At 47.8% G+C, this 23,917-nt stretch overlaps 1 protein-coding gene across 1 annotated transcript in view; it reads right to left on the minus strand.

Moving 5' to 3' along the window:
* DGAT2 (diacylglycerol O-acyltransferase 2) overlaps nucleotides 1-23,651 on the minus strand; it is a 30,211-nt gene extending 6,560 nt beyond the window's left edge. The window contains exons 1-5 of the mRNA XM_019530513.1: nucleotides 23,576-23,651; nucleotides 11,807-11,926; nucleotides 10,489-10,596; nucleotides 8,762-8,832; nucleotides 950-1,154 (exon numbers count right to left, since the gene is read on the minus strand). Of these exons, the coding sequence (XP_019386058.1) occupies nucleotides 950-1,154; nucleotides 8,762-8,832; nucleotides 10,489-10,596; nucleotides 11,807-11,926; nucleotides 23,576-23,615 (544 nt within the window). The 5' untranslated portion in view covers nucleotides 23,616-23,651. The remainder of the gene's footprint in view (nucleotides 1-949; nucleotides 1,155-8,761; nucleotides 8,833-10,488; nucleotides 10,597-11,806; nucleotides 11,927-23,575) is intronic.
* Nucleotides 23,652-23,917: the final 266 nt, after the last annotated feature.

A 23,917-nucleotide genomic window follows, 5' to 3' on the forward strand; every position in this document is an offset into this window, starting at 1 on the left:
GTTGGTTTAATAAAAAGGTATCATCTCCAAACCAAGAGTCCTAGAGTTTTTGCATTTCTTTGCATCTCAGACTAGCACAGCTACCAAATACATCCCTAATAACTTCCTAAAACATCTGTGAAGTGCCCCCTCTGGTAATGACTGTGGGTATCAGGGCAGAGAAGCAAAGTGTATTAGTGACAAGTACTAAAGGGAAGGCTTGCATCCGTTTGCTGGAGAGATCTGGCCTGTTTCATAGACATTAGGGCTGGAAGGGACCGCGGAAGATCGAGTCCAGCCCCCCCGCCCAAAGGGCAGGAAGTCAGATGGGGTCATAGGATCCCAGCAAGATAAGCATCCAACTTGCTCTTGGAGGTGGTTCAAGCACCTACTCTGAACACCTCCTCCACTGGCAGACTGTTCCAGACCTTGGGGGCTCGGACAGTAAAGAAATTCTTCCTTATGTCCAGCCTGAAACCGTCTCGCAGTAGTTTATGACCGTTTGACCTTGTCATCCCTTGGGGCACTCTGGTGATGAAATGTTCCCCCAGATCCTGGAACAGATTGTCAGGGCCGGCTGACTTGAAGGAACATCTTGAGAAGCTGGATACCTTCACGAGGTCAGCATTTATGGAGGGCAGGGGATCTCCCCCACCCGGACCTCCTTGTCCCGTAGCGGGCATGGGCATCCCATGGAACTGATGAAAGACCAACACCACTCTCATTAACACTCATTAACAACACTCTCATTAACACCACTAGGCTACAGATAACTCTGCTTCAAAGCAGATCAGGACAAGCTGCTCTTGGGAAAGGATCGATTCGGCAAGGAAAGGGATCTTGCATCAAGTTTCTAGCAGTCAGAGCCAACACTTCCAGAACGGTTTTCTGACATTATTATGCGCTGAAAGAGACTAGGAGAACTGCTCTAGAGGAGCTAAGCAAAGGGAAGAAGGGAGTTTGTTCTTACCACCAGACATCAAGTAGTCCCTCAAAACTGGTATCCGGAAGTTCCCAGCCAATGTAGCAAGATATGGTCTAATACCAGGAAACTTCTGGCTGACCCCAGTGGCTTCCGTGCCAAAGTTGCAGAATGCGCCAAAGCTCATGATCCCATGCGGGTGGTAGCCAAATATGTAATTCCGATTGTTCGGCAGGTTGTGGGTCTTCACCAGCTGCAACAAAGAGGAGAGTCTTGGCTTAGAGCATCAGAGAAGATGTGTGCAGCAGCTCTTACGTGATGTCACTAGAGGGTCAAAAGGAAGTCAGCGTGACATCAAGTCCCAAAACCCACAACATAGTCATGACCATTACTGTCCCAGTCACCTCCTGCCAAGGATGTGCACATCATGCACCTTTCAGTTCAGCAAGATTCATGGAAAAGACTATTCAAAAAAAAATCAAGAGAATCCTTCTGGCTCCTTACCTTTAAACAAACACATGCTGTGCAAAGGAATATATTCATAGTCATTGAAGCAGGACAGGAGACAAGTCAGTCCAAGGAGGAAATACCTTTCCCCCTTAGCATGTTGTCTGCCCATTTCAGGTGCACTTTAAAACCTGAAGCAGGAAGGCATGCAGGCTTGTTCACCCAGTTTAAGTCTGCCTGGAAGGGCTTAAATTCATTCACTGAACTGATTCTGCATTACATGGGGACACAGTGCTCCAACATGGGTCCGGCTGGTCCTCAAGACATCCCACACTGTTTCTTCTCAAACCACAGCAGGTTTGCACCTCCTTTCTTCATGTCACTCGGACCTTTGCCCTTTGTAGTTTTACCCCATCACAGGCTTTCAACCATGCCAAAACAGGGCATGGTAGGCCCCTGCAGCCAGTATTCCATTCCTGGAGGGATTGTATGGGAACCCAAGTGACAAGACTTTGATTCATGGCTGAAAGTATTTAGTGTTTTTTTTGACCACTTGGAAAAAAAAAAAAAAAAATAGGTAGAAGCAAGCCTGGCACAGAACCAATCCCTCCTGGACAAGCCAACATGTCATGGATGCATCTCAGTTCCCACCCGTGGGCGCAGTGCAGAGGAACATGTCTTGGCTGAATCTGTGCCAGCTGCCTGGTATGGCAGACTGGGTCCCCTTACAGAGCAGAAAGAGCCATGAAAGGTGGTTCGACTGGGAAAGGCAACCCAATACTTGGGCTGCAGCTTGGTTTACCTGTAATCAGTGTGGGAAGAACTGCCTGGCATCGCTTCCCTCAGTCCTCTGGTCTACCATGAAAGCCCGGACAGCATGCACAAGCTGCCAGCTAGCCTTTCACAAAGCAGAGGGGAATGCAGAGTTCAATTCCTCGGTGGTTGTAGGAGCAGAGACGTGCTTGGTTTCCCTGCATTCAGAGGCAGGCTTTAGGGGCTGTCAGGTTCAGAAAAAGCAGAGGCTTTATCTGCTCTGTAACAGATGCTCCAATGCACCTCAGGCAGCTGGACCAGTTTCTGCCCAAAACTCATGCATTTAAACTGTGGTACCCCCAGTGTGACCCAGGACCATCCCCAGAGAACCTGCAGGCCCCCCCCATCTAGAGGCAGAACCTGGCCCTTTAGACACATGCCTAATAGTGCATATTTGTGCTAGAAAGCCTACAGCAGCTTTCCCCAAAAGGTAGGTCAGTAGCACTGTGCTGTTGCAAGCTTAAGCCAAAAGCTTTCTTGGCAAGAGAAGGTAACATGTGACAACATCACAGCACATGGCTGAAATGGGCTTCCAGTGTCCCCAGTGCATTGCAGTTAATCAAATAACTATGTTTGAAGGACTGATGGGATAGCACTTGCTAATGCGTTTCCTACAGCTCATTAGTGTTTCTTCCTGAAAAGCACATGCAGTAGTGTATAGCATGTCAGTCAACAGATCACCCCCTACCCTGTGGACCAGCAGCTAATCCTTATAACTTTTTGTACAGGAGTTGACTGCCAGTCCATAGTATACCAATCACTTCTGGTCTGTGATCTAAAAAGTTTAGGAACCACTGTGCTAGGGGATGTACAAACAGATCAAATCAAGACAGCTTTATTATGATACCTCCTACCCCTGAGAAGTCAGGAATGGTGTGCTTTTCAGATTAAAAACACTGTGCTCCAGGTAAAGGGCTGTGACCTTTTCCCCCGCCTTCATCTTAATTGCTAGACAAGCCTAATGCATCTCAGGCAACTAGAGCTGCACGGCATGTTCCTGGTTGTGGACGGAGAAAGTGGCACATTCATGTGGCTACAGCTTTGCCAGGTAAGAACAGGCAGAGTTCTCAGTGCCAGGAATGCAGACTGCTTCACAGGCAGAGATAGAGAGGGAGGAGACTGGCTTAAAAAAAAAAGGACTTTTCTTCCCTTCAAAATAATCAGATTCATCTTGCACACGCAGCACTGGATGTCAGTCTGAACGTCATGCTGAGCTTGCCAATTCAGGGCATGTCGGAGCCATCTCTGGGCCTCGCTGCACCCACAAGCAGCCAGTTGAAAACTAGTCTCATCCTCTCCTCCTGCTCCACACCAAACCACAAGGCCTAAGACACAAGGCAGTGTGGCTGCCTTAGAGCAGCTCCAGGTGTGTGCTCAGCATCACCCCCAAAACAGCTTTCCCTAAGCAGTGCAGAAGATGTACAGGCTTGACTGAACAGGGGAGGGGAAGACAGCTGATTTGTCCCAGCAGATTACCTTGGTCAGCTCAAATCCTGTGTGCCTGGGTTTACTACAGAAAGGAGTTCACACCCTTTACTGTGAAGGGACATTCTTGATTGGACTCTTCAATTTGTCGCCGCTTTCATTAGTCTAAAGACTTTGCCACAACCCTGCTTGCCTTCTGGGGATAGAAGCAGCAAGCACCACCAAGAATCACCCTATTCCCTTGTGCAGGCACAGACCCAGCTAAGAAAACCCAAGGCTGAGTGCAGCTCCAGGCTGGACCAAGCTAGTCCCTCTGGTGCAGCACGGCAAGTAACAGCTCTCCTGCATGCTGTCCATGGCTGGGCTACTGGCAGTGGCTCCAGCCTGGCAGAGGGCTAAATAGGATGGGCACACAGACAGCATTGGCTTTACAAGACGGACACTCTTCCATTCTTTCCTCCACAGCTTAACACAGGCTTTGGGGCCAAAGTAGGGCGGACTTATGAGTCGCAGTTGCCAGGCCTGGAAGGTGTGCTCAGTGCCTGTCTGAGCAGCCTGGGCTTCCAGGGACCAAGCGTCAAACAGATGGAGGGAAAACATAAGCAGCCCCAAGTGGGCTAACTGGGAGATGGAGAGAGTGAAGGAATACAGCACAGCCAAGGCAACAGGGCCGGGGGGCAGAATGCAGCAAGAGATGCTGCTGCCCAACAGGAAGAAGTGAACAGGAACAATCAAGGAGAGCCAGACTGAAGAGCAAACATGCATGTATAAGAAAGGGCACCAAGGACAAAAGGTAGGAGTGCCGGGAGTGTGCAGGAAAGGCTGCAGTTAGGGGTTTGTTTGGGTTTTTTTGCCTTTTCCCCAGCAGAGTAAGACCTGGCCAAAGGCTGCTGCCACCTGGACCCACAGGCTGCAAAGTCTCTGCAGAGAGCCCTCCACTGCTCCACACAACATAGCCCTACCTTCCTGAAAAACAGTCTACAGGGTTGTATTCATTTTTGCTTCAACCCTAAACCAAACAATGCAACCTCAAGCCCCTGGCATTTTAGTAGTTTCTAGGTTATTTTTAACTGGAGAAAAAACATGCATTTTACACATGGTGATGCACCTTGCACACCTAGAGCTCTGGGAGCAGCGTAGATGGCCTCTGGCTGGTTGCAAGCCTCAGATCTGAACCACCCAGGTTTATCTGTATCGTTTCAGCAGAAAGAGCTGCCTGTGGAACTGAACGTTATTGGAAGCAGGTATTATGGCAAGACCCATGGGCCCTTGCTAACCTACCGATACACAAAAGCAGCTGAAAAGAGAAAAAAAAGCTTTTCCTGAATGCCAGTGAGGTCAGCCAGAGCCAACCTGTTCAGCAGCAAGTAGGAAAGAGCTCCTTACAAGGCTCGGCCCCTGGTAGGGATACGTACTCTGGCTGTAACCACTGCAACTCCGCTAAAGTGTTGGCAAGTGTTTATAGAGTGCCAAGATAAAGTTTAGGTCCCAGGACATCTCTTGACCAGTTCTAGCAGAACTTGAGGGAATTAGCACTTACCACACCCACGCATCTAGGCATGGCTTATCACCAGCATGCTTGCTTAGCAAGAGAAGCAGTGCAAGCATGAATGTGCACAGATCCTGGCTCATTGGGAGTTTCCCTGACTGTAATTAAGACCTTTAGAATTTGATACTTACCATCATCATAAAGAGATAAGTACGGATCAGTAGGGCATACCCGTACCTGGACTCTGGAGATGGACTACATCCTGCACTTGAGCCATTACTAGCCAGCTGGATGTTTGCCGCTGCACTCCACCCAAAGGGCTGCATCAAAAGATCAGGCCTCGCTACTCCTACAGGGCTGTTGTGCACCGACCTGTAGATCTCTGCAATCCTCCTTCAAAGCCCAGTTACCCACATTACTGTGGGTACTTAAAGAGCTCCAAGCCCTTGGCAATGATAGTCATGAAGTCACAGGAGACTGGTCAGGTACCAGAGGACTGGAAGAGGGGCCAGTGTAGAGAAAAAGAGGAGGACCCAGGGAACTAGACCGGTTAGCTTCACCGCAATACCCAGGAAGTTAGTGGAGCATCTCTTAAGGAAGGTAGTGTGCAAGCATCTAGAGGAAAGACTGGTCACAAGCAGCCAGCATGGATTTGTCAAACCCCTACTCACCAAACCCGGAGCAGGAAGCACAAGCCTAGGAAGCTACTGGCTTGATGAAATTCTTCTCTCACTCCACCCGGTGAGATGATCAGCTCTCTTGCTTGCTACCCCCACTAACTGCACTGCTGGCTATGCTTTCAGCAGGGCTTTTCTGTCCCCTGCATGGGCTCTAAACAAGGGGAATGACACTCAGGAAGCACACTCCAGCTCTGAGCATGCAATGCAAGATTAGTGCCCCAGGCTTAGTTTGTCAACATTGTATTTTCTGTAACCTAGTTGCATTCCTCTGCTCACCCTCATCTCTCTTATGTTAGTCCCCTCACTCGAGCGCTCAGTATTTTCCTACTGGCTTTGTCCTCTTTTTGGTTCAAAACTGTTAATATAAAAGATTAGCAACTACATTGTCCAGGTAACCAAGCTGCTAGTGTCTGCTCCCAGACCAGGACCTTAACAGGTCTAAGTTGTGGCAGACCCAAGCCACCTGGCTTTCTACTGCTTCAGGGAACACAGCAGCTTCGTCTCATTTCTCAAAGAATCAAGAAGCTCAGGCAAGTTGTGTGCTTAAGTTGTCAGAGGAGAGACACTAAGCAGAGGCCAGGGCTGAAAGCTGAAGCAATTTGTTGCATGTCCCAGAGGTGGTGACAGGCCCATTTTACTCGCTTCTCAGCTGAGATCACTAGATCAGTCTGGGCCAGTACCCATTTGTTTAGATGCCCCATCTTGTAACACATGCTAGTTTGCTTGCTGTTTCAATTGCACTCATAGAGCTGCCTGGGAGTTTTTCCAAGCTGCAGATTTGCCCAAAACCTAAGAAGTTCATGAAAACACATTAGTTACATTAACGCCCAACTAGGAACACTAGCATTGCTGATGAAGCCTGAGTTTCCAGGGTGTGGAGGGGGCAGCTATGCCACATGGATTAGGCTGGGGAGCCTACAGGCCCCATCACAGCCGAACAGCTTGACTCCAGACTGGTGGAGATCCCAGGAGCTTTCCAAGCCACAGGTTAACTAAGAGCCCAAAGTCTTGCGATATAGCCGCTTTAACATTTCCCCTGCCCCCCTTAAAAAAATTGCTTAGGTCCCTTCCAAGATGAACTCAGATCCCTCCCCCTGTAGAAAGCTTCTCCTCTTCAATCCAAAATGAAGAGGCAATTTTGCAATCTCCTGTGGACAGGGATTGCAATTTCCGCCTCCCTTGCTGCAACTGCACCCTCCCTAGAGCATATATGGACTTAACCAGGTGTTGCATCAGTGCATTGGTGTCTTGCACTGCTAGAGAAGTTCAGTGTTCAAACCAGCTGCTGGACTATCTAGGACACACCAGCAGATACAGAAGGGAAATTAAGCTATTTTGCCTCTGTTGTAAATCACGAAGCCCAGCTTAGTTGCTCAACACCTATGAGAATGCCCTGCCTGCCTGGCTCTGAGTCCTGCCATAAGAGTGTAAATTTCCCCCAACTGCAGCAAGGGGTTGTGTGGTTTCAAGAGTCCAGCCCACCTCCCTGTTTTGCACTTTACAAGTTCCAAGAGCCAGACAGACCAATATCAGTTTATGTAATTATACAAAGCCTGGAAAGACAGAAGCATGAAACATCCATATGCTCCTCAGTTCTTTTGACACACCAGAAGTCATTTACAGTCAGGTTAGAGCAAAGAATTTAAAAGCCAGCACCCCCCTGGCATCAAGTTGTAGCACTTGTCCCTCCGTGCAATGAGAGGTACCACTTGCGCTTCCTCCAGTGCACATGCCAGGCCCATCTCCAACACCTTCCAGCAGAAGCTGACCATCCATGAGCACAGGAGCAGCTTTGAATACAGGACCTGCCAGGGACTGGTCTTTGCTAAGGGCGTGCACAGCTTCCAGCCTCTGCTGGTACCCTCTACCCACCTTGCCCTTCCTTCAACATACATACCGAGTATAGTCTGGGGGTAAAGTCAGGACAGGATTGAGCTGGGTCAGGGCAAAGACCTAGGAGTAGTTTGAAATAAACCACATTACCCCCTCATGCCAGTGCCCAGAATGGCAAGCAAGCCTGTGCTCTTTTCCTAGGAGAAGTAGTCATGGCATATGCATTCAGCTATGTTTGCTAATAGGCAAGCCTCATTTTCTCCTCCCTTTGGCCTGTGCAAGGCCTCCATATACACACCTCACCTCCACACCTGGCTATGTAGGTCCTATGAGCCTGAAAGATGTGCTTAGACATGCTATGCACCTTTATGGGACAAAGAATGCAATTTCTAGTTACCTGGCTACAGTAAGGGGAGGGGAGGGTGGGGGGTCTGATCCATGAGAAGGGGTTCACCATCTCAGTTTGCTTAGAACAGCTTATGCTCCACGGTACAGCACCAAGTTGCAGGCTCCATGTCAATACTCCTGTGTGTCTGGAAAAAAAATCCCAAGGCTGTAGGTTTGACAGCCTGCCTGAACCGACTCTGCCCTCCCCTTCAGCCATGCTGTTGCACAAGGGGCATGGGGCTGCAGAGGGGAGTTCAGCCAAGACCAGCATTCATGCAGACAGGCAGCAAGAAGCAGCCAGCATCTTCCCACCCCCCCCCCAGCTTCCCAACTGCATCATAATTTTGGTACTGGCTCTGAATCGGCAGCTGAGCATGTGTCTGGCTGGTTGTGGGCGATAAGCACTTATTTGCATTCTCCCTTTGTACACAGGAGCCAGAGATAAGTGGTAGGACACATCCTCCCTCTTGAGATGCTTTTGTTGAAGAGCATCCACACAAAGCAGTGGACCAATCAATGCCTTCAGGTCACTGGGGAGTCATCTCAAGAAGCATATGACAGTCCTATTGATGGGGGTGTAACAGGTTTGCAAGGCAACAGAATTCCAGAGAAACGTGATAGATAAGTAAAGCAGACTGGCTTTAACAAAAAGGAGATCAACAGAAGGGAAACAGTAGTAGTCCTGTCCAAACTCTGCTTCCTAGAGAGTGTCTAAGAGAGTCACAAAGTCAAAACACTTAAAAGAGCAATGAGATTAAGAGGCGACTGAAGAGAAAAGTAGTTTACCCGTATTGGAAAATAATCTCTGAAGTACCGCCACATGGCCCAGTTTCTGACCCACGGGGATCTTCTTCCACCTTAAAATAAGAAAATGTATTGTGAAAAGAAAAAAAAAAAAAGTTCAGAAGGAAGGATCTGTCAATGCCAACACCAACCAGAAACCTCAGAACATCCCATGTTACAACTGTGAGAAGCACCAAGTGTGCAGCACCTGCATCACCCCCCAACTTCAGACAGGAGCAGCTTGTCTATAGCAGAGTTGCAACTACTGCAGAAATGCCAGACAAGAGAACCCAGGAGTCAAGTTTTAGAGCTGTATTGACACAAGGACTTTAAAAGAGAAGAGGCGGTCAAACCATTTTCTTTCAAGTCAGGACTGCCAGAATGAGGACTCAATCTTGTCAAAAAGTTTTGGTTTTTTTTTCTCCTCAGACCCAAAAAATCAGGGCAATGGGTTGCCGAGATTACCGATGTGCCCAGCGTCTAATCTCCTGCTAAAAAAAAAAAAAATCTTACTTTTGACCAAGAGGATTATTTGCAATCACTACCTAGACAAGAATTTCATACAAATTTTTTATACCTCAAGGCATAAGCCAGCCACACTTATTCAGAACCAAGCCTGCCTATGAAAGTTAGGGGAAACTTGTTTGGCATTCTTCCAGATATGGTAGTTTGGATGTACAGTAGGGCTGTACAAAGTTTTGCCAGCAGTTTTGTTTCAAGCTTGAAACAGCAAAAAAAAAGCCAAAACAAAACAAGAACTTCAAAAAAAAAAAAAAAACAGCCTTGAAATGAAACAAGGCAAGTCAAAATGTTTCGAAATTTTCAAAAACGTATAGAGTTTCAAAGCTCAAGCTGGGCTTGCCTGCAGGGAAACAAACCAAAAGTAAGGAGGGGGAAGGGGAGGGGGAAGGAGCCCTCTCATTATTGACCATGTAGCTGGTCAGTGACTGGCACCCTTTCCTGGGGTCCCTTCCAAGCCCAGTGCTCTGCGGGAGGGATGGAAAAACTGCATTAAAAAAGGGCAGCATTGTTGAAACTGCCCTGCTTTCTGCCTTGGGGTCAGCTGAGTGAGAGCACACTTTAACAGTGTCACCCACCCATATCACAAGTTTTGCCTGTCAGCAGCTAGGCGTGCATGGCCCCAGAACTCAGACTTTCCCTGCACCCATCTCCTTGACAGCTTGCAAGCTTCGTGGCCACAGCAGGCCCTGACAGGCCTGCTGTTTTCACCCCCTCTGCCCCAAGACAGTCCCACAAGCATCCATGACATGAGTTTTGCCTGTCAGCAGCTAGAGATGCAGGCCTCAGAACCCCTGCACCAATTTCCTTGAAAGCTGGCAGGCTTCATGGCCTCACCAGGGGCTAGCAGGCCTGCTGCACCTTAACAATGTCACCCATACCATGAGTTTTGCTAGTCTGCAGCTTGGAGGTGCAGTTTCCCCCCAAACCCCTGCACTTATCTCCTTGAAACTTGGCAGGCTTCATGCCCTCAGAAGGGGCTACCATCCCTGCAAGTTTAATCCAAATCAGGCCAGAAATGAAAAAGTTATAGGCTGTTTTGAGCTTCCCCATTGTAGCCTACGGGCAAGATGTCAAAACGGCAAAACTGTTTCGATAAATACGAAACACAACAGCAGTTTCAAATCAAAATAGTGCCATTTTGCACAGCCCTTATGTACAGCCCCCAACACAGGAGCAAGCAGCAGTGTTCAATGTTTTGTAATACTTACCCTTCATTGGAGTATCCCAGTCAAACACCAGCCATGCCAAGTACAGTGCTGCAATTGCCCAACAGTCTGTGCAGAGGATGTACACGAGTAAGACAGAACAAGCAACACCTGGGAGTTGCCAAAAATGGAGAGGAGAGCAAATGTCAAGTCACTGTGGAGAGGCTGCACATTACTACAAACATGCCTTGCCTGATGCTTTCCATACTTAACGACCTCACATTTGAGACTAAGCCTTAAGGATTAATGACTGAACTCTCCCTCCTCCAGATCAACAGGTTCTCCAGCTATCACAGCTGGGTCACTGGATCTCATGAGAGTGCTTTACCCACAGCAGGATATCCTTCCCTGTCATATGAAAGCCTCTCAGGGTACAGGATGTTTCCCCAAGACATGCTTTTTCTTTGCAACTGGGTCAGTTCCAAGCCCTTCAAACTCGTGGCAGAAGTCATGTTAAATCTAGCATCGGTGAGAAAGGAAAGGAAAGGATGGTTCACTTGATGTCCCAGAGTCTGGGATGAGCCAGCAGTAGTTCAGACAAGCCTGTTAGTTTTTGCTTTACCCAGTTCCATCTCTAGTAGTGCAACCAACTGGCCCGCTGGTTTGAGTGTGGTTTGAGCTGCTATGAAACAGAAAAGATGAGCCATCTTTGGTGCTTTAAACAAGGATTTTTGTGCCTGTTAGTAAAAAGAGTCCTGTGTCCTACTCAAAACTTTCTGTTATCAATCAGCTCAAAGGATGAGGGAAAAGCCAACTGCAGCCTACCAGCCAGTTGCATTAAAGCATCATGTGCAAGATAACTAGCTGCAGTTGTTGCAGGCGCTCTCAGTTGAACACCAGCCATGCCAAATAGTGCTGCAGGAAAAAAAACCACACACAAAAAACACCCAGTAGACAGGAATCCAAGTTCATGTTGCTAGCACCATGTAAGAGACAGGGCTGGGGGAAAAAAAAAAAAAAAAAAGCACTGGAGAATATGCTGTGGGCAGCAGCCCTGCAGCTATAAAGGAAACCGGGTGAATTTCCCCCCACCTTGGTAGCATGGTCTTAGTGGCCAACAGTAAACTTTTCCAGACACTTTGAACAGTAATGGCAATGGAAAGCTCACTAGTTGATCCAGGTCAGCCATTCAAAGAAGTGATCCTCCAAACACTGCAAGCCACTTCTCACCATGCTTATGTGCAACACACACGCAGCACATATGATGGGTTAGCCAAGCCATTCAACTTACTATTCCCAAGGAATGGGAAACCTAGGGTTAAACCCAACTGTCAGAACAAGCTCTCTCCCCCATTGATTGTAGACTAAGAGCATTACTTACCCAGGACAAGGAAAGACACAACCCACTGCAGCACAGATATAATCTGGAGCTGTTTCTCAAACTTGGACTTTGAGAACCAGAATACATCCTGAAGGGCAGACAGGAAGTTTGACCCAGTACCTATGGGAAGAAAAAAAAAAAAAAAAAAAAAACTTTACTTTGTAGGCATTTAGAACAAAGCCTTATTTCAAAAAGAATTAAAGGACAAAACATTCAGTTCTGTGCTTTCTGCTGGGGGGGGGGAAGAAGGGCGGCGGCGGCACAGCATGCTTCCAGGTTGAGATCAAAGATTACCAGTGTCAAAACTTGGATGAGGCAGCCAAGAGAACTGCAGATCAAAGCAATACATTAGAGGGAGTTTTTAAACCCACTGCTTCTCCAAAGCATAGACAAAAATTTAAAGACAGACTAATCTAGAAAGGAGGTGTTACTACTGTATGGATGCCCAGTTCTTATAGAAATGGCCACTTGTCCAGATTGCTGGACAGAAGTTAGCTCAGGGTTATCGATCTATGCTGGAGTGAGAATGGAGGCACAAATCACATGGGACATGCAATCCAAGCTGGGTTGGTTCGTTTAAAAACCAAATAAAAACAAACACAAAATAAAAACAAAACCCAAAGACTTCAAATACCCATGCCGCTTCCATTCAAAAAGACTACACACCACATAGTGAGGCAGTCACATAATAGAAGAATTAAGTTCTCCTGTCTGATCCTGTGCATCTTAGTTCAGAACGCATGCACTACGGGAACTGTGCTTACAAAAGTAACCACATCCATTTTTTCTGCACTTGGTTTTGTCATGTGATTTCTTGTTTGACAAGTGCATGTTACAGCAGATCACCGCCATTTAGATGGGGAAAAGCTTACAGAACTCAGCAAGTTACTCCATATCATTTGCCCTTGAAACATTTGCATCTTGGTTGAGCCAATGAAGGAGGCAGCTCAAGAGTCCTATGTTTAAAAGCAAAAAAAAAAAAAAAAAACCAAAAAAACAACCTTGCTTGTAAACAATTTGACTGCCAATTAACTATTCACAACCTGCCAACAAGCTTTTGTGTTTATAATGTGGTATTTGGGAAGGCTCCAAAGTCTTACTGCTTGCAGCAAATACCAATATCAAAATGGTTTCTAGTTGGTGCTTTCAACTATGACAAGCAACTGAAGTTTAAAGAAGAAAAAAAAAAATTCTGTACCATGACAGCCTGCATGTGTTAACCGGACATGCAGCTGCACTTTAAGCCACATGGCTCATTCTAGACCGATTTAACAAGCTAAGGCCAACTGTTAGCAGCATGCCAAAAACCCCGCTGTGAGGACCCAGCATCTTCCATTATCCCAGTTCAGAACACGACTACATTGGAGCATCACTTGTGTTTACCAAGAGCTTGAGATTGAGTTTACTGTGCAACTGTTTCGGCTCCAGTATATTAGTGACTACAGCCTACCATCGCATGAACTTAAGTCTCTGGTTAAAATGAAGCCTCATTGTATAGGACTGCAAGTTGCCCAGGAGATTTTAGAAAGGATGATAGTTTGTACTGGAGCTATTCCAGACCATGGAAGTTCATAGCCAGATCAGCAGCTTTCCTCCTACTGCCATCCATCAGCCTGAAAGTGGCTTGAGACTGTTGCAAGGCTGACCAGCTTTTTGACACAGAAATTAAGTGAATTTTAGTTCCCTTTTAGAGGATACAGACTGCAAAGGCATAATTATGAGAGCACTAATTGGTCCCTCTTGGCTAGAGACAGAAGTTACACGTAAACCAGTTTAAGTGATCAGAAACTGGTTTAAAACCTGTAACAGAACAGAAGTTTAGTGCACATCAGCCAGTTTTGCTCATTCTGGTTTAAGATGAGCCTGATACTACATGTCAACCAGGTTTCACTGATTTAGGTCAAACCAGCTTAGGGAACTTCTGTCCTAAAGTTGAAGTTAAATCAGAATCCCCCAGCAACCCTGGGATGGGCTGGGCAGTCCCATCTGTGCTCCAGAGATCAGGGCTGGCTCTGCCCCTCTGCTCTCTAGCTGACAAAGGGTGTGGGGGAAGCCCCTGCCAGACTCCCCCCTCCCCCAGAAACAGAGCAGGTGGGAGCATGGAGCAGGAAGGGGTAACAGCTTGAGATGGACTGCCCCCCCTATCTGGGGTCTGGGAGGGGCTTTAAGTTGCTGTTCAATCCAGGAACCTTCTTACTGATATATGAGCCCATTTACCTACCGAGGTAGAAATAAAAACACACCTCTGGCTATTTGTGATGTGCTACCAGCCACAACATTTAGTGGATGGTTATTCTCTCACTTACTATGAGACGCCGATCTTACTTACACGGCTGGAAACCATACCCTACAACAGGGGTTGGCAACCTACAGCCCATCAAGGATTTGGATCTGGTCTGCAACATCTGGGAGATTTCAGCTTCCCATAGCAGCTGGATCAGTGGAGTATTCTTATGCCATGCTCTGCCTCTGCCTCCCCGAGTTGCTTCTCCAACTTAAATCACAATTTGTCCCCCCCCCGCCCATGCGGGGTCATTAGCTACATGGGCCTGTGGCTCTTCATGGCAGGAGTAAGCAGAAAGACTGCAGGGTGCATGCATACACACGCAAGAGAAGGCAGTTGGCCGATCACCATGGAGGCCAGGTCACCAGCGCTGTTTGTAGGAGGTTGCCTACCCCTGCCCTAAGAGAAAGTTAACCCCAGGATGTTTAGCAATGTGCAGGGAACGCCATTAAACTTGACCAGCAAGGTCCAGCCACCCTACCATCACATAAGGGAAACACCCCTAACAATAAGCCACCAAGGGCTCAGTAAACACATCCAAGATAAGAACCAAGGAGTTAAGGGCGACTTCCACTGAAGGAAAGATCAAAAAAGGGAAATTCAATTGCTGCTTAGCCACTAAAAGCTAACTGAACTGAGCATAAAAAGGAATTCAATTTACTGCCAGAGGTCTGAACACAGAAGAAAAAAAAAATTAAACCAAGGACTAGGTACATCTAGGACAGCAGATAACAATAAATAGCTTGATTTAGAGAGAAGGGCCCTTTCTCCAGCAGTCATCAGAAGGGAGAGGCATCAGTAAGTTGGTCACCAGTTAGGGCCAGCTTCATTTTTAAAAACCAGGCTGAAGAGGGAGAACAGCAACACAGTAGAGGTGCTCCTCTCAAAGAGATTGGCCCCCCAAATGCCCTTAAACTACTCCCTAGAGCCAACTACCATGGCTGTTTTATAGAAGCCAAAACAGCGTTAAACATGCCTTGATAGAAGACTGGCAAGATAGCCCAACCGCTCCCATGCAATGGAGTTGGAAAACCCCTCTTCTGAAACACAGAAGGGGTCATTACAGCTCCTGCAATGTAGTCTTTCCCCACTCCTCTTCCCCTCCAAAGATTGGTCAACTTGATGCAAAAGTTTACTATGGGGCAATTTTGGGTCTGAAAACTAACTCAAATGACCTTGCTCTAGTGTGAAACAGGTTTGTGTTTTGCAAAGCTAGCGGCTTCAGCATATGAAACTGCAAAATCCTGTACAACTGTTTGTTACCTTGCTGTTGTAGCTTACCCCTTCCTTCAGGCACCCAGTTATACCTATCTGGTCCCAAAAAAAGCCCATGATGGGGAGTTTTTACACACAAATCATTGATCCAGATTTCTGTGGATCAGAGCCGGATGAGCAATCCTGAATCATGGAGAGGAGTGGTACTGAATTTCTGGCAATCAGTGTGCTAGAAAAAAAAAAAAAAAATCTTTGTAAGAAGCCCCTAAGTGTCCTGGACTCACAAGGGTAGAGGGAAATTGCTCACTGTATTAGTTGCACCGACCCAGAGGGAGGAGAACAATGCCAGCCTCCATGAAAGCTCTCAAGGAACCACTTGCAAGGGACTGACCGGCCACAGCCTCAGCATGAGCTTGTTATAAGTCCTAGTGAAGAAGGAACCTTAATATTTTTGCATCTAAAAGAAACCCTCCCAGGGCTGCTGAACAGAAACCAAGTTAACACCAGTAAAAGATTAGACAAGCAGAACCAAGTATAAAGAAAAAAAAAGTCACCCCAAACCTAAACCACTTTTAGAGAGTGCTGAGCAAGCCCAGCCTGTCCTGTCCTAGTGCCTCTAGTACTGGTCATTTCTGGTCTGCAACCTGCTATCATGCTCTTGCTCCCCATGTCTGGAACCGCATTAAGCGCTAAAGGGCTCCTGCAGCCCTGTGAAGCCATACACTCTCCAAAGCAATAGCCCAGTAATGAAGAGCCGTTCAGAGGCAGATTTAACAGGTTGCCAAGCGTCTGGATCTTAGCAAGCAGTTCCTGTGCAAGTTAATCACAGCAACCATTAATCTGCAAATAAAAGCCCAGCTTTACGTATTTACTGAAGGGTTTTAGGAGTGTTCTGGGACAAATTTTAAGGTTCAAACTGCAAAAGAGAGACAGCTTCCACACAAGTTTCTATGCTGTACCTGAGTCAGTGGTAATGTTCAAGTTCATTCAACATGCAATGCTTTGAGTGCTTGAGTGAACTGGAAGGTAGCACTATGTTTAAAAGATCAGGGTGATGCCATTTTAAAATTTAGCATAAAGTACATAGCATCTCTGGGACCTTACATATCCATGTAGGGTGTACCAATAACTGATGGAGATGGCGTTTGTTGAAAGGCATCCCAGAACAGATCAGAAGGGAACAGGATTGGGGAAGGACAGACATCTTTACTGATCCAAGCTAGGGGTTGGCAAGCTTTTAAGCTTGCCAAGTTTTTCACACTACCTCCCAATCCTCAACAGGCTGGCCCAGCCTCACACCTCCCCTTGAGAGAAGTCACTGGAGCAGCAGGAAATGTCAATGTGGCCAGTCACCTGGGTTAACCCAGCCACTAGTAGGTGCAAGGACCCTTCTCACTCCCTACACAACACCCACCACTGATTGTCACTGAACGCAACAATTAAAAAGGTAAATTCAGCAGTAAGAAAGGCAGCAGCTGCAACTGATCCAAACAGTTTAGCAGTGATTTTTCTTCTGCTCATGGTAAGACCCAACAACAAGGCAGTCCACCAAGAAGCCCCCTCCCTTGCTTCAAGTATTGGGTATAGAGCAAGGTAGATAACAGATGCCATAGCTTCTGGACTTACCTAGACTGTCTGGTAGCCTGTAGTCTGCACGGAAGTCACATACTGCTGGCATTAAATCTAGAAGTGATCATATGCATTTCCCCAAGGATCAAGTCATAGTAGTAATAACACTAATATTAGAGACAAGGGTGTACATTCCAGTCCCTACTTCTCATAAGTCAAATCATCTATGACTACAGAGCAATTTTCTTTTAGATCCCCAATCAACAGTAGGAAGGCTGACCTGGTCTTCAATGTCAAGTTCAATTTGGTTGCTGGGAAAAGGCCAATCTGAGCCCTGCAAAGGTTTCATAGACATTAGGGCTGGAAGGGACCTCAGAAGATTGAGTCCAGCCCCCTGCCCCAGGGGCAGGAAGTCACCTGGGGTCATAGGATCCCAGAAAGAAAAAAAAAAATCTAGGTTTCTCCTGAAGGCATTGAAAGTAGGTGCTTGAACCACCTCCAGTGGGATTACACCCCCTGCCCCAGTCCTCAGGTGCGGATGCTTTACCCCAAAATTTGGTGTCATGGTGCATTTCCATGGTCTGGTTCAGGAAGGGGACAGACCAACTGCTCTCCAGTGGCACCTGGGACCTGCCCTACAAAACATGCCAGAACCCAGGAAGGGCCAGCACATTATCCCCTGCAATAGTCCAGACAGCGTACATGGCAGTGCCTGCCTACGAGACCACTTTCTCGTTCCAATGGGCAAGGCCCCATCCAGGAAGCAAACAAGCTTGACCAGCGCTTACAGCCCCAACTCCAGGTCTCAGGGAATTCCCCTGCTTCATGCCAAGTTAACTTGGATCCAAGTGAAGAACATTTACCTTTGCCCAAGACCGATCCTCAACCAGGGCCTGCAAGATCCTTAAGGGTGCTACAGACCTCGGTAATAAGTGCTTTCCTTGCCCTGCATCCACCCCAGCACCCTGTAGGCCAAGTGGCATCCACTGGGCTCTTTGGAGGACTCCTGCTGCTGCCCCCGCAACTTCTGTGCCAACTGCCCTCATGCCGAGCAGTGGAGGTGGGTGGTTGTGGGGCCACAGCACCATGCTTTTAAGCCCAGCTCATCCCTCCCACAACCAGCAAGGGGCTGTGAGGGCAGGCGTTTCAGGTGCACATCCCTGAAGGAGCAGCTTCAGCTGCACCAGCCCTTTTGGGTACAGAGCAAGGGCAGATGATGTGGCTGGATGCACCAGCTAGATTCTGCCTCTGACTCGGCCAGGGAGCTGCTAAATTCACAAGACTTATGGAAGGTGCCTTGAGGCTCAAAAGGTTGAAGTGAAAACCACTGAACCAAGAGATGCCTTCCAGTGTCATCATGAACTATACCCAGCCGACCTATAGCTCACTCGTCCTTCATGTGGATCCCACCCTCCAAAACAGATCTGGACATTTCCACAGCTGCCTTTAGAGGCAGTAGTCTTCCCAAAGCTTTCAGGTACCACTTTCTGCCTCTCTCCAGGCTTCAGCAGTAACTTCAAGGATGCCGCCATTAGTCAAAAAGTTTCTTTTGGAAGCAGTGAGCAAGTTATTCCCCTTAAGTGGGAAGCAGACCATGGTACAGCCAGCCACTAAGGGGACTGCAGGGCTAGCCATCTGGGGGACAGCCAGGCAACACCTTGTACACATTTCCAAGTTGACTGGCTGGAACTAACCTGGTTCAAACAATGCAGCCACTTTCCATTTGTGATTTGGTACTAGAAACGAGGCCAGCAACTGCCCTCAAAAAGCCTTATCCTGCTTGGGTTTGCAAGCATTACTGCAAACCCTCAGCAAAGGCCTAATTCATACCAGGGCAGGGTCACCTTTATGCTCACACTGACAGTGAACTTGGATAAAGTGTGGTGGTATGTGTGCCTGCTAGAAGCAAAGACAGCAAAAGCAGTCAAAAAAAGTTTACAGCAAAAAGGGAAGAACAAAAACCCCATAAAGTTGATTAAGCAGCTGACTATTTTTTTTTTTTTAAAACCTGGAAGGGGCTCAACCAGGTCATGACAGGCTACGGCATAGGACCCACTAGCTAGAGTCCAGCATAAAACAAGACCTCAGGATGCCAGCCAGGCTCTGACATCAGGCACATGAAGTCAAAGAATCTGCAGCAGTTCATTAAAAAGCAAGAGCATTTGCTAGAAAAAACTATACTGTTGCTATAGGCAATTCGTACGTGCTGAATACTTATTAAAAAGCAAACATCAGCTACAGAATCCAAGTATAATTTCTAAGAGCAATTTGTATTTTTAAAATCGTTGAGACTACTGCACCGCAGGGCTTGTGCAGGGGCAAAAAATGAGACCTGGGCTTCAGTTTATATTTGACCTAGTAGCTATAGAGCACGAAGCTTAGTTTGGATACCAGGGCAAGTTCCTCAGCAGGTGTCAACTGGTATCACTCCACTGAACTATGCATTTACATTAACCATTTCAAAGTAAAATATTTCAGTTCCCATGCAGTGCAGATCTGGCCCCACCAGTTCTGGTGCTCTTCACTGCTGTTTGTTCATTAGCATCAAGCAGATGGGTTTAGACGTGCCTTGCAAAGCAGCAGCAACAACGTACAAGTTAGTAGCCAACTGGGCAGACCCCTGAAGATTAGGCTGCAGAGTCAGTCCTACATGTGGAGATGACCAAGCAGAGAGCAAGGTACCACCCACTGCTACTTCTGGCCCTGTTAAGAGTCCCACCTGCATCCACGCAATGAGTTATTTTGCTTTAATTCTCAATGTTTGCTTCCCAAGAGTGTGCCCTTGGATCAAGCAACTACAAACCAAGGACAGTCATGTCTGAGCAAGAACTGGAGGCGCTCAGAGCAGGAGCCACATGGGTTGATGTGTGCTAGTTGAACGACTGATATGTATTTCAAGTTAAGCACAGAACAAGGGAATGCTTGGAGAGAAAAGGGCTGCTGGAGTACCCAAGTGGCAAACAGGACCAGGCTAGCCAGAAGGGGCCATCAAAATCAGACAGATGAAGGCTGTACAACAGATCCCATCCCCAACAATGCTATGCTCCAGCAAGCCCCAAGCAGGTGGCTAATGGCAGTACAGCTGCAAGGACAGGTTAACTAGCCCAGTCACTCTGCAGTGACAAGTAGATAACCCCAAGCACCACAATGCAGCAGCTGCACTGCTCCCAGCATAGAAAGACAGCTCCTTATCCTTAAGGCTACACGCAGGCAGCTAGTCCTGGGAGACAGAAAGGCAGAGATCTACAGCCCACAACCGTGGCCTAGTCAAGTGGCCAGCTTGCATTTACAAAAGACTGCCAAACCTTGCTAGAAACAAATGTTCTTGGCCTTATTAGGCTCAAGGCCCTGGTTGGAAAGCGCCAGCCCTGAGCTTTCACTTGTTTCTTGACTGTAAGGGAGGTACAGGGGGTGAGAAAGAAGTCACAAATCAATTCTGCTGCAAACAACTGAAAGACCTCAACAGGTCAGATTTGATACTCCAGATTCCTATTTGCAATCTCTGGGCTTATCTTCAGAAGTCACATGTAGGTATTTGCACACTCAGCAGTGCTAATATTGTGCAGCACCCCCACAGTACCCAAAGGATCTCATGGCATGCTGTCCAAGAGCTACTAGGATAGAGGAAACCAAAGCGACTTTATCCTGGTAATCAGGACACTTGCCTGGGAGCTGGGACACTAGGGTCCCAGGCCTTATTCCAGCACTTTCCCAGTCTAAAATGGAACAGACTCAGCAGCAGACATGGAAAGCCTCCCCTCCTGCCCGAACAAATACAGCATTATGGTGGGGGGCAGGGGCAGGCATTCTCCCAGAAGGTGGGAGATGCAGGTTTTAATCCCCCTTGGACACCAAGATTGAACCCAGGCCTGCAACACATTGGCCTGTGCTCCAACTATGAAGCTTAGATGGGACCAGGTTCACTCTGCTAGGAACCACTCGCACACCTAGCAAGGCAGACCCTCACCAACAAAAAGACTACACACTCTCTACACTGACAGTGACATCCTAGTCAGAGCAGGGAACTCAAAGTCAGGGAGGTTAAATAGCTTGCCCAAGGTCATGCAGCAGGTAAGTGGCAAAGCCATGATCCAATTCTAGCACACCCAGTCTCCACAGATCATGTTACTTCCGGCAAGGTGAATCCCACTGATTAAACCCCCTCCTACAGGACAGGAGCTGCAAGGCACCGGGGACTCTGTGCAGATGGAGACTTTGAAGTTCTCATTAGTCCCAGCTTCAGTCCCTCATGACAAATGGCAGAGCTGCAAGCAGTCTGCCAGCTTCCCAAGTGGTACTATTTAATTAACTTGTGTGCATGTGTGTGTGGAGGGAGGGGGTGGAAACTGCAGTTACCAAGGCAATGCCTTCTATGCCTGCATCCCAGCTTTCTGGATGGACAAGGCACACGCATGGAAGATTACATGCAAGTATGTCAGGCTGCAGGACTGTTGAGACAGGCCTCAAGAGGGGAAAACTGACCTGCATAGAAAATTAAGTCATCTTTCCACCTCCAAGCAGGAGTTCAGGGCAGCTGCGCCATCCCCTAAATTACAGGCCATTTTAAATTATGCACATGTCCTAAATACATTATTAACATTCTGGCTCAGAACAGGCCTCTGCAAAGGGAGGGCTGTTGAGTCCATCAGCTCAGTGCTACATATTTGATGTCTCAAATGAATGATTTATTCTTTTTGATTTAACAAGGCAAGTTACCTCTAAACACTGCACATGGAGTGAGTGAATTTGTCAAGTGGCACCTGGGATTCTCTCAGCTCCTGCCAGACTGACCCTTTAATGAGCAAGAGGGGAGTGTTATTGGTACCAACAAGCCAGTGCAGTCTCTTCCCCTCTGCCCTGAAGTCTGCAGCCTCCAGCTCCCTGGGCATGGACAGATGAACAAGTTGTGAAGTCTGACAGTTTGCTCCATCGTGGGGTAAATTAAGCCAAGGTTGTTCACACCCAAGCAGGGCAGGGTTACTTACGCTACTGTGGGATGGGGGCAGACAGATGAAATATTAGCCGAAGCGCATGCAGTTGCCACACTCACTCCAACATGACCACTTGAATAAACCAGTGTAATCATTGATCTGTCCATGCCAGTTAGATCTTGCAACACAGACCTCACTCCCACTACACTATGCTTACACTGGATAAGTTTTCTTTCCCATCCTTTACCCAGTACATCCTTGCCATCTTGGCTAAAACCAGCCTCTCCCCAAAATACGCATGTAGCACTCAAGGGTTCTGCTCCCAGTCAAGCATCCAAACTCCTCTGCAATACGGACAGATTTGACACTTTAAAATTCACTGAAGTTTAGCAAGACCATAGCTGCGTAGGAACCCTGCACTGCTAAGATGTGCTTTTCTAAGCACGTCTCCAGAGCGAAGACAGGCTGCACAGAGTAAATATTTGCACTTGCAAAGCTTTTTCCCTGTTGTACCACAGCAAACCTTTCCAGTGACACTCAAGGCAACTGCAATGCAAGTTTCCCTGCACTCCAGCAACCTCAGCCCCCGACCAACAAGTTCACCCCTGTCTGGATGGCATGCACGGCATTACCAGGTACCCCTGAGAGAGCCTCACAGCACAGTTGACTGTTGCATGTCAAATCGCCGGCACCAAGATGGAGTCAAGACCCACCAAGACTCATTTCACTAAGGGAAGGTGAGGAGCTCTGTACAGAAAGCAGAGGAGGATACCTTTGTTATTCTGCCCTGCATAAAAGCTTATTTAAAAAAAAATCTAGTCTTCAACATGATTTAGGGAGACCAGTAAGAAGTCAGCCATATACATCTCCCTTCACCCACAGCCACAGGTGGAACAAAGGTGGCATTTAGGAAGCAGAACCAAGTTTGCATGGCCAGTTTCAGATGAATTATCACTGCACCAATAATACCAGCTATTGTCCTTCAGCCATACAAGGCCTTGTTTGTATTTATGGAAATAAAAAAAAAAAAAGAGCCAGAGGCATTTTGCCAAGAAATGTTAAAATATAAAACACTTGCTAACAGCTTTGAGGAGCCAAAGGGCAATAAAAGCACTTGTTTTCCAAAGCTCACTGAAGGGCATCGCACCAACAGATCACGGCAGGAGCCTTCCCAAGCCCATGCACGCCCGGAGAGTTAACAAGAATAAGCACTATTTGCTATTAAACATTTCTCTGCCCACCAATATTTGCTCACACTGTATTTGCCTCCTTCCCAGACCTGGGGCAGCAGACTGGACAAGGTGGACGGATGGTCTGAGTCAGGAAAGGGCAATTCTTGCATCCCTGGGTGCTGTAAGATGGGTCCCTTGCCCCACAAAAGCTTGCAAAGAACATTTCCCCCTCCCCCCCACAGCTATGTAGCTGATCTAATAAAAAGGTAAATCACATCTACCCAAAGCGCCTCATTTGCCCACATCCGTCAACCAACACCTAACCCCAGCCGATGCAATAAGACAAGCCCCAACCCCCAATCCTTTCCCCTCCACTCCCTGGAGTACCACAGCTACATCGTGCATCCCTCCAACATCACTAAGTTTAAGCCTTCAGCCATTCCCCTCCCCTTCTCTCCTCCAAATGCAACCATGGAGGGATGCAGATTGCAGCAGCATCATGGCCCCCCCTCCCCCTGCAGCGCATGCTGAGACCCCGCCAGCTCACTGCACCCAAGAGGGCGCAGGCAACGGCCCCACCGCGGAGAGGCGGCAATACCTCGCAGGACGCCCGAGTAAGCGGCAATGAGCGTCTTCATGGTGCAAAAGCTCCGCTCCGCTCCCAGCACCGACAACCCTCCCACAGGGGATGAGCGTTAAGTGCTGCCCGCTCGCCTTTTTATAGGCGCCTGGCGAGGCAGGCGCAAGCCCTGCGCATGCGCCCTGAGCTCCCGCCCGCGAGGCTCTGTGAGGTAGCGCTGTTAACCGGCCGTGCGAGCGGGACCATCCATGGATGCCAAGGTGGGGGGGGGGGGGGGGTAGTGGGGAACTTTGCTCCCACCTTAATTTCGCCATACTAAAATACGCGTTTAAAAAAGAAATGACATTGCGTGTTGCAGTC

The sequence above is a fragment of the Crocodylus porosus genome, unplaced genomic scaffold (genome assembly GCF_001723895.1).
Source record: "Crocodylus porosus isolate Cpor-Errol unplaced genomic scaffold, CroPor_comp1, whole genome shotgun sequence".
Classification (NCBI taxonomy): Eukaryota; Metazoa; Chordata; order Crocodylia; family Crocodylidae; genus Crocodylus; species Crocodylus porosus.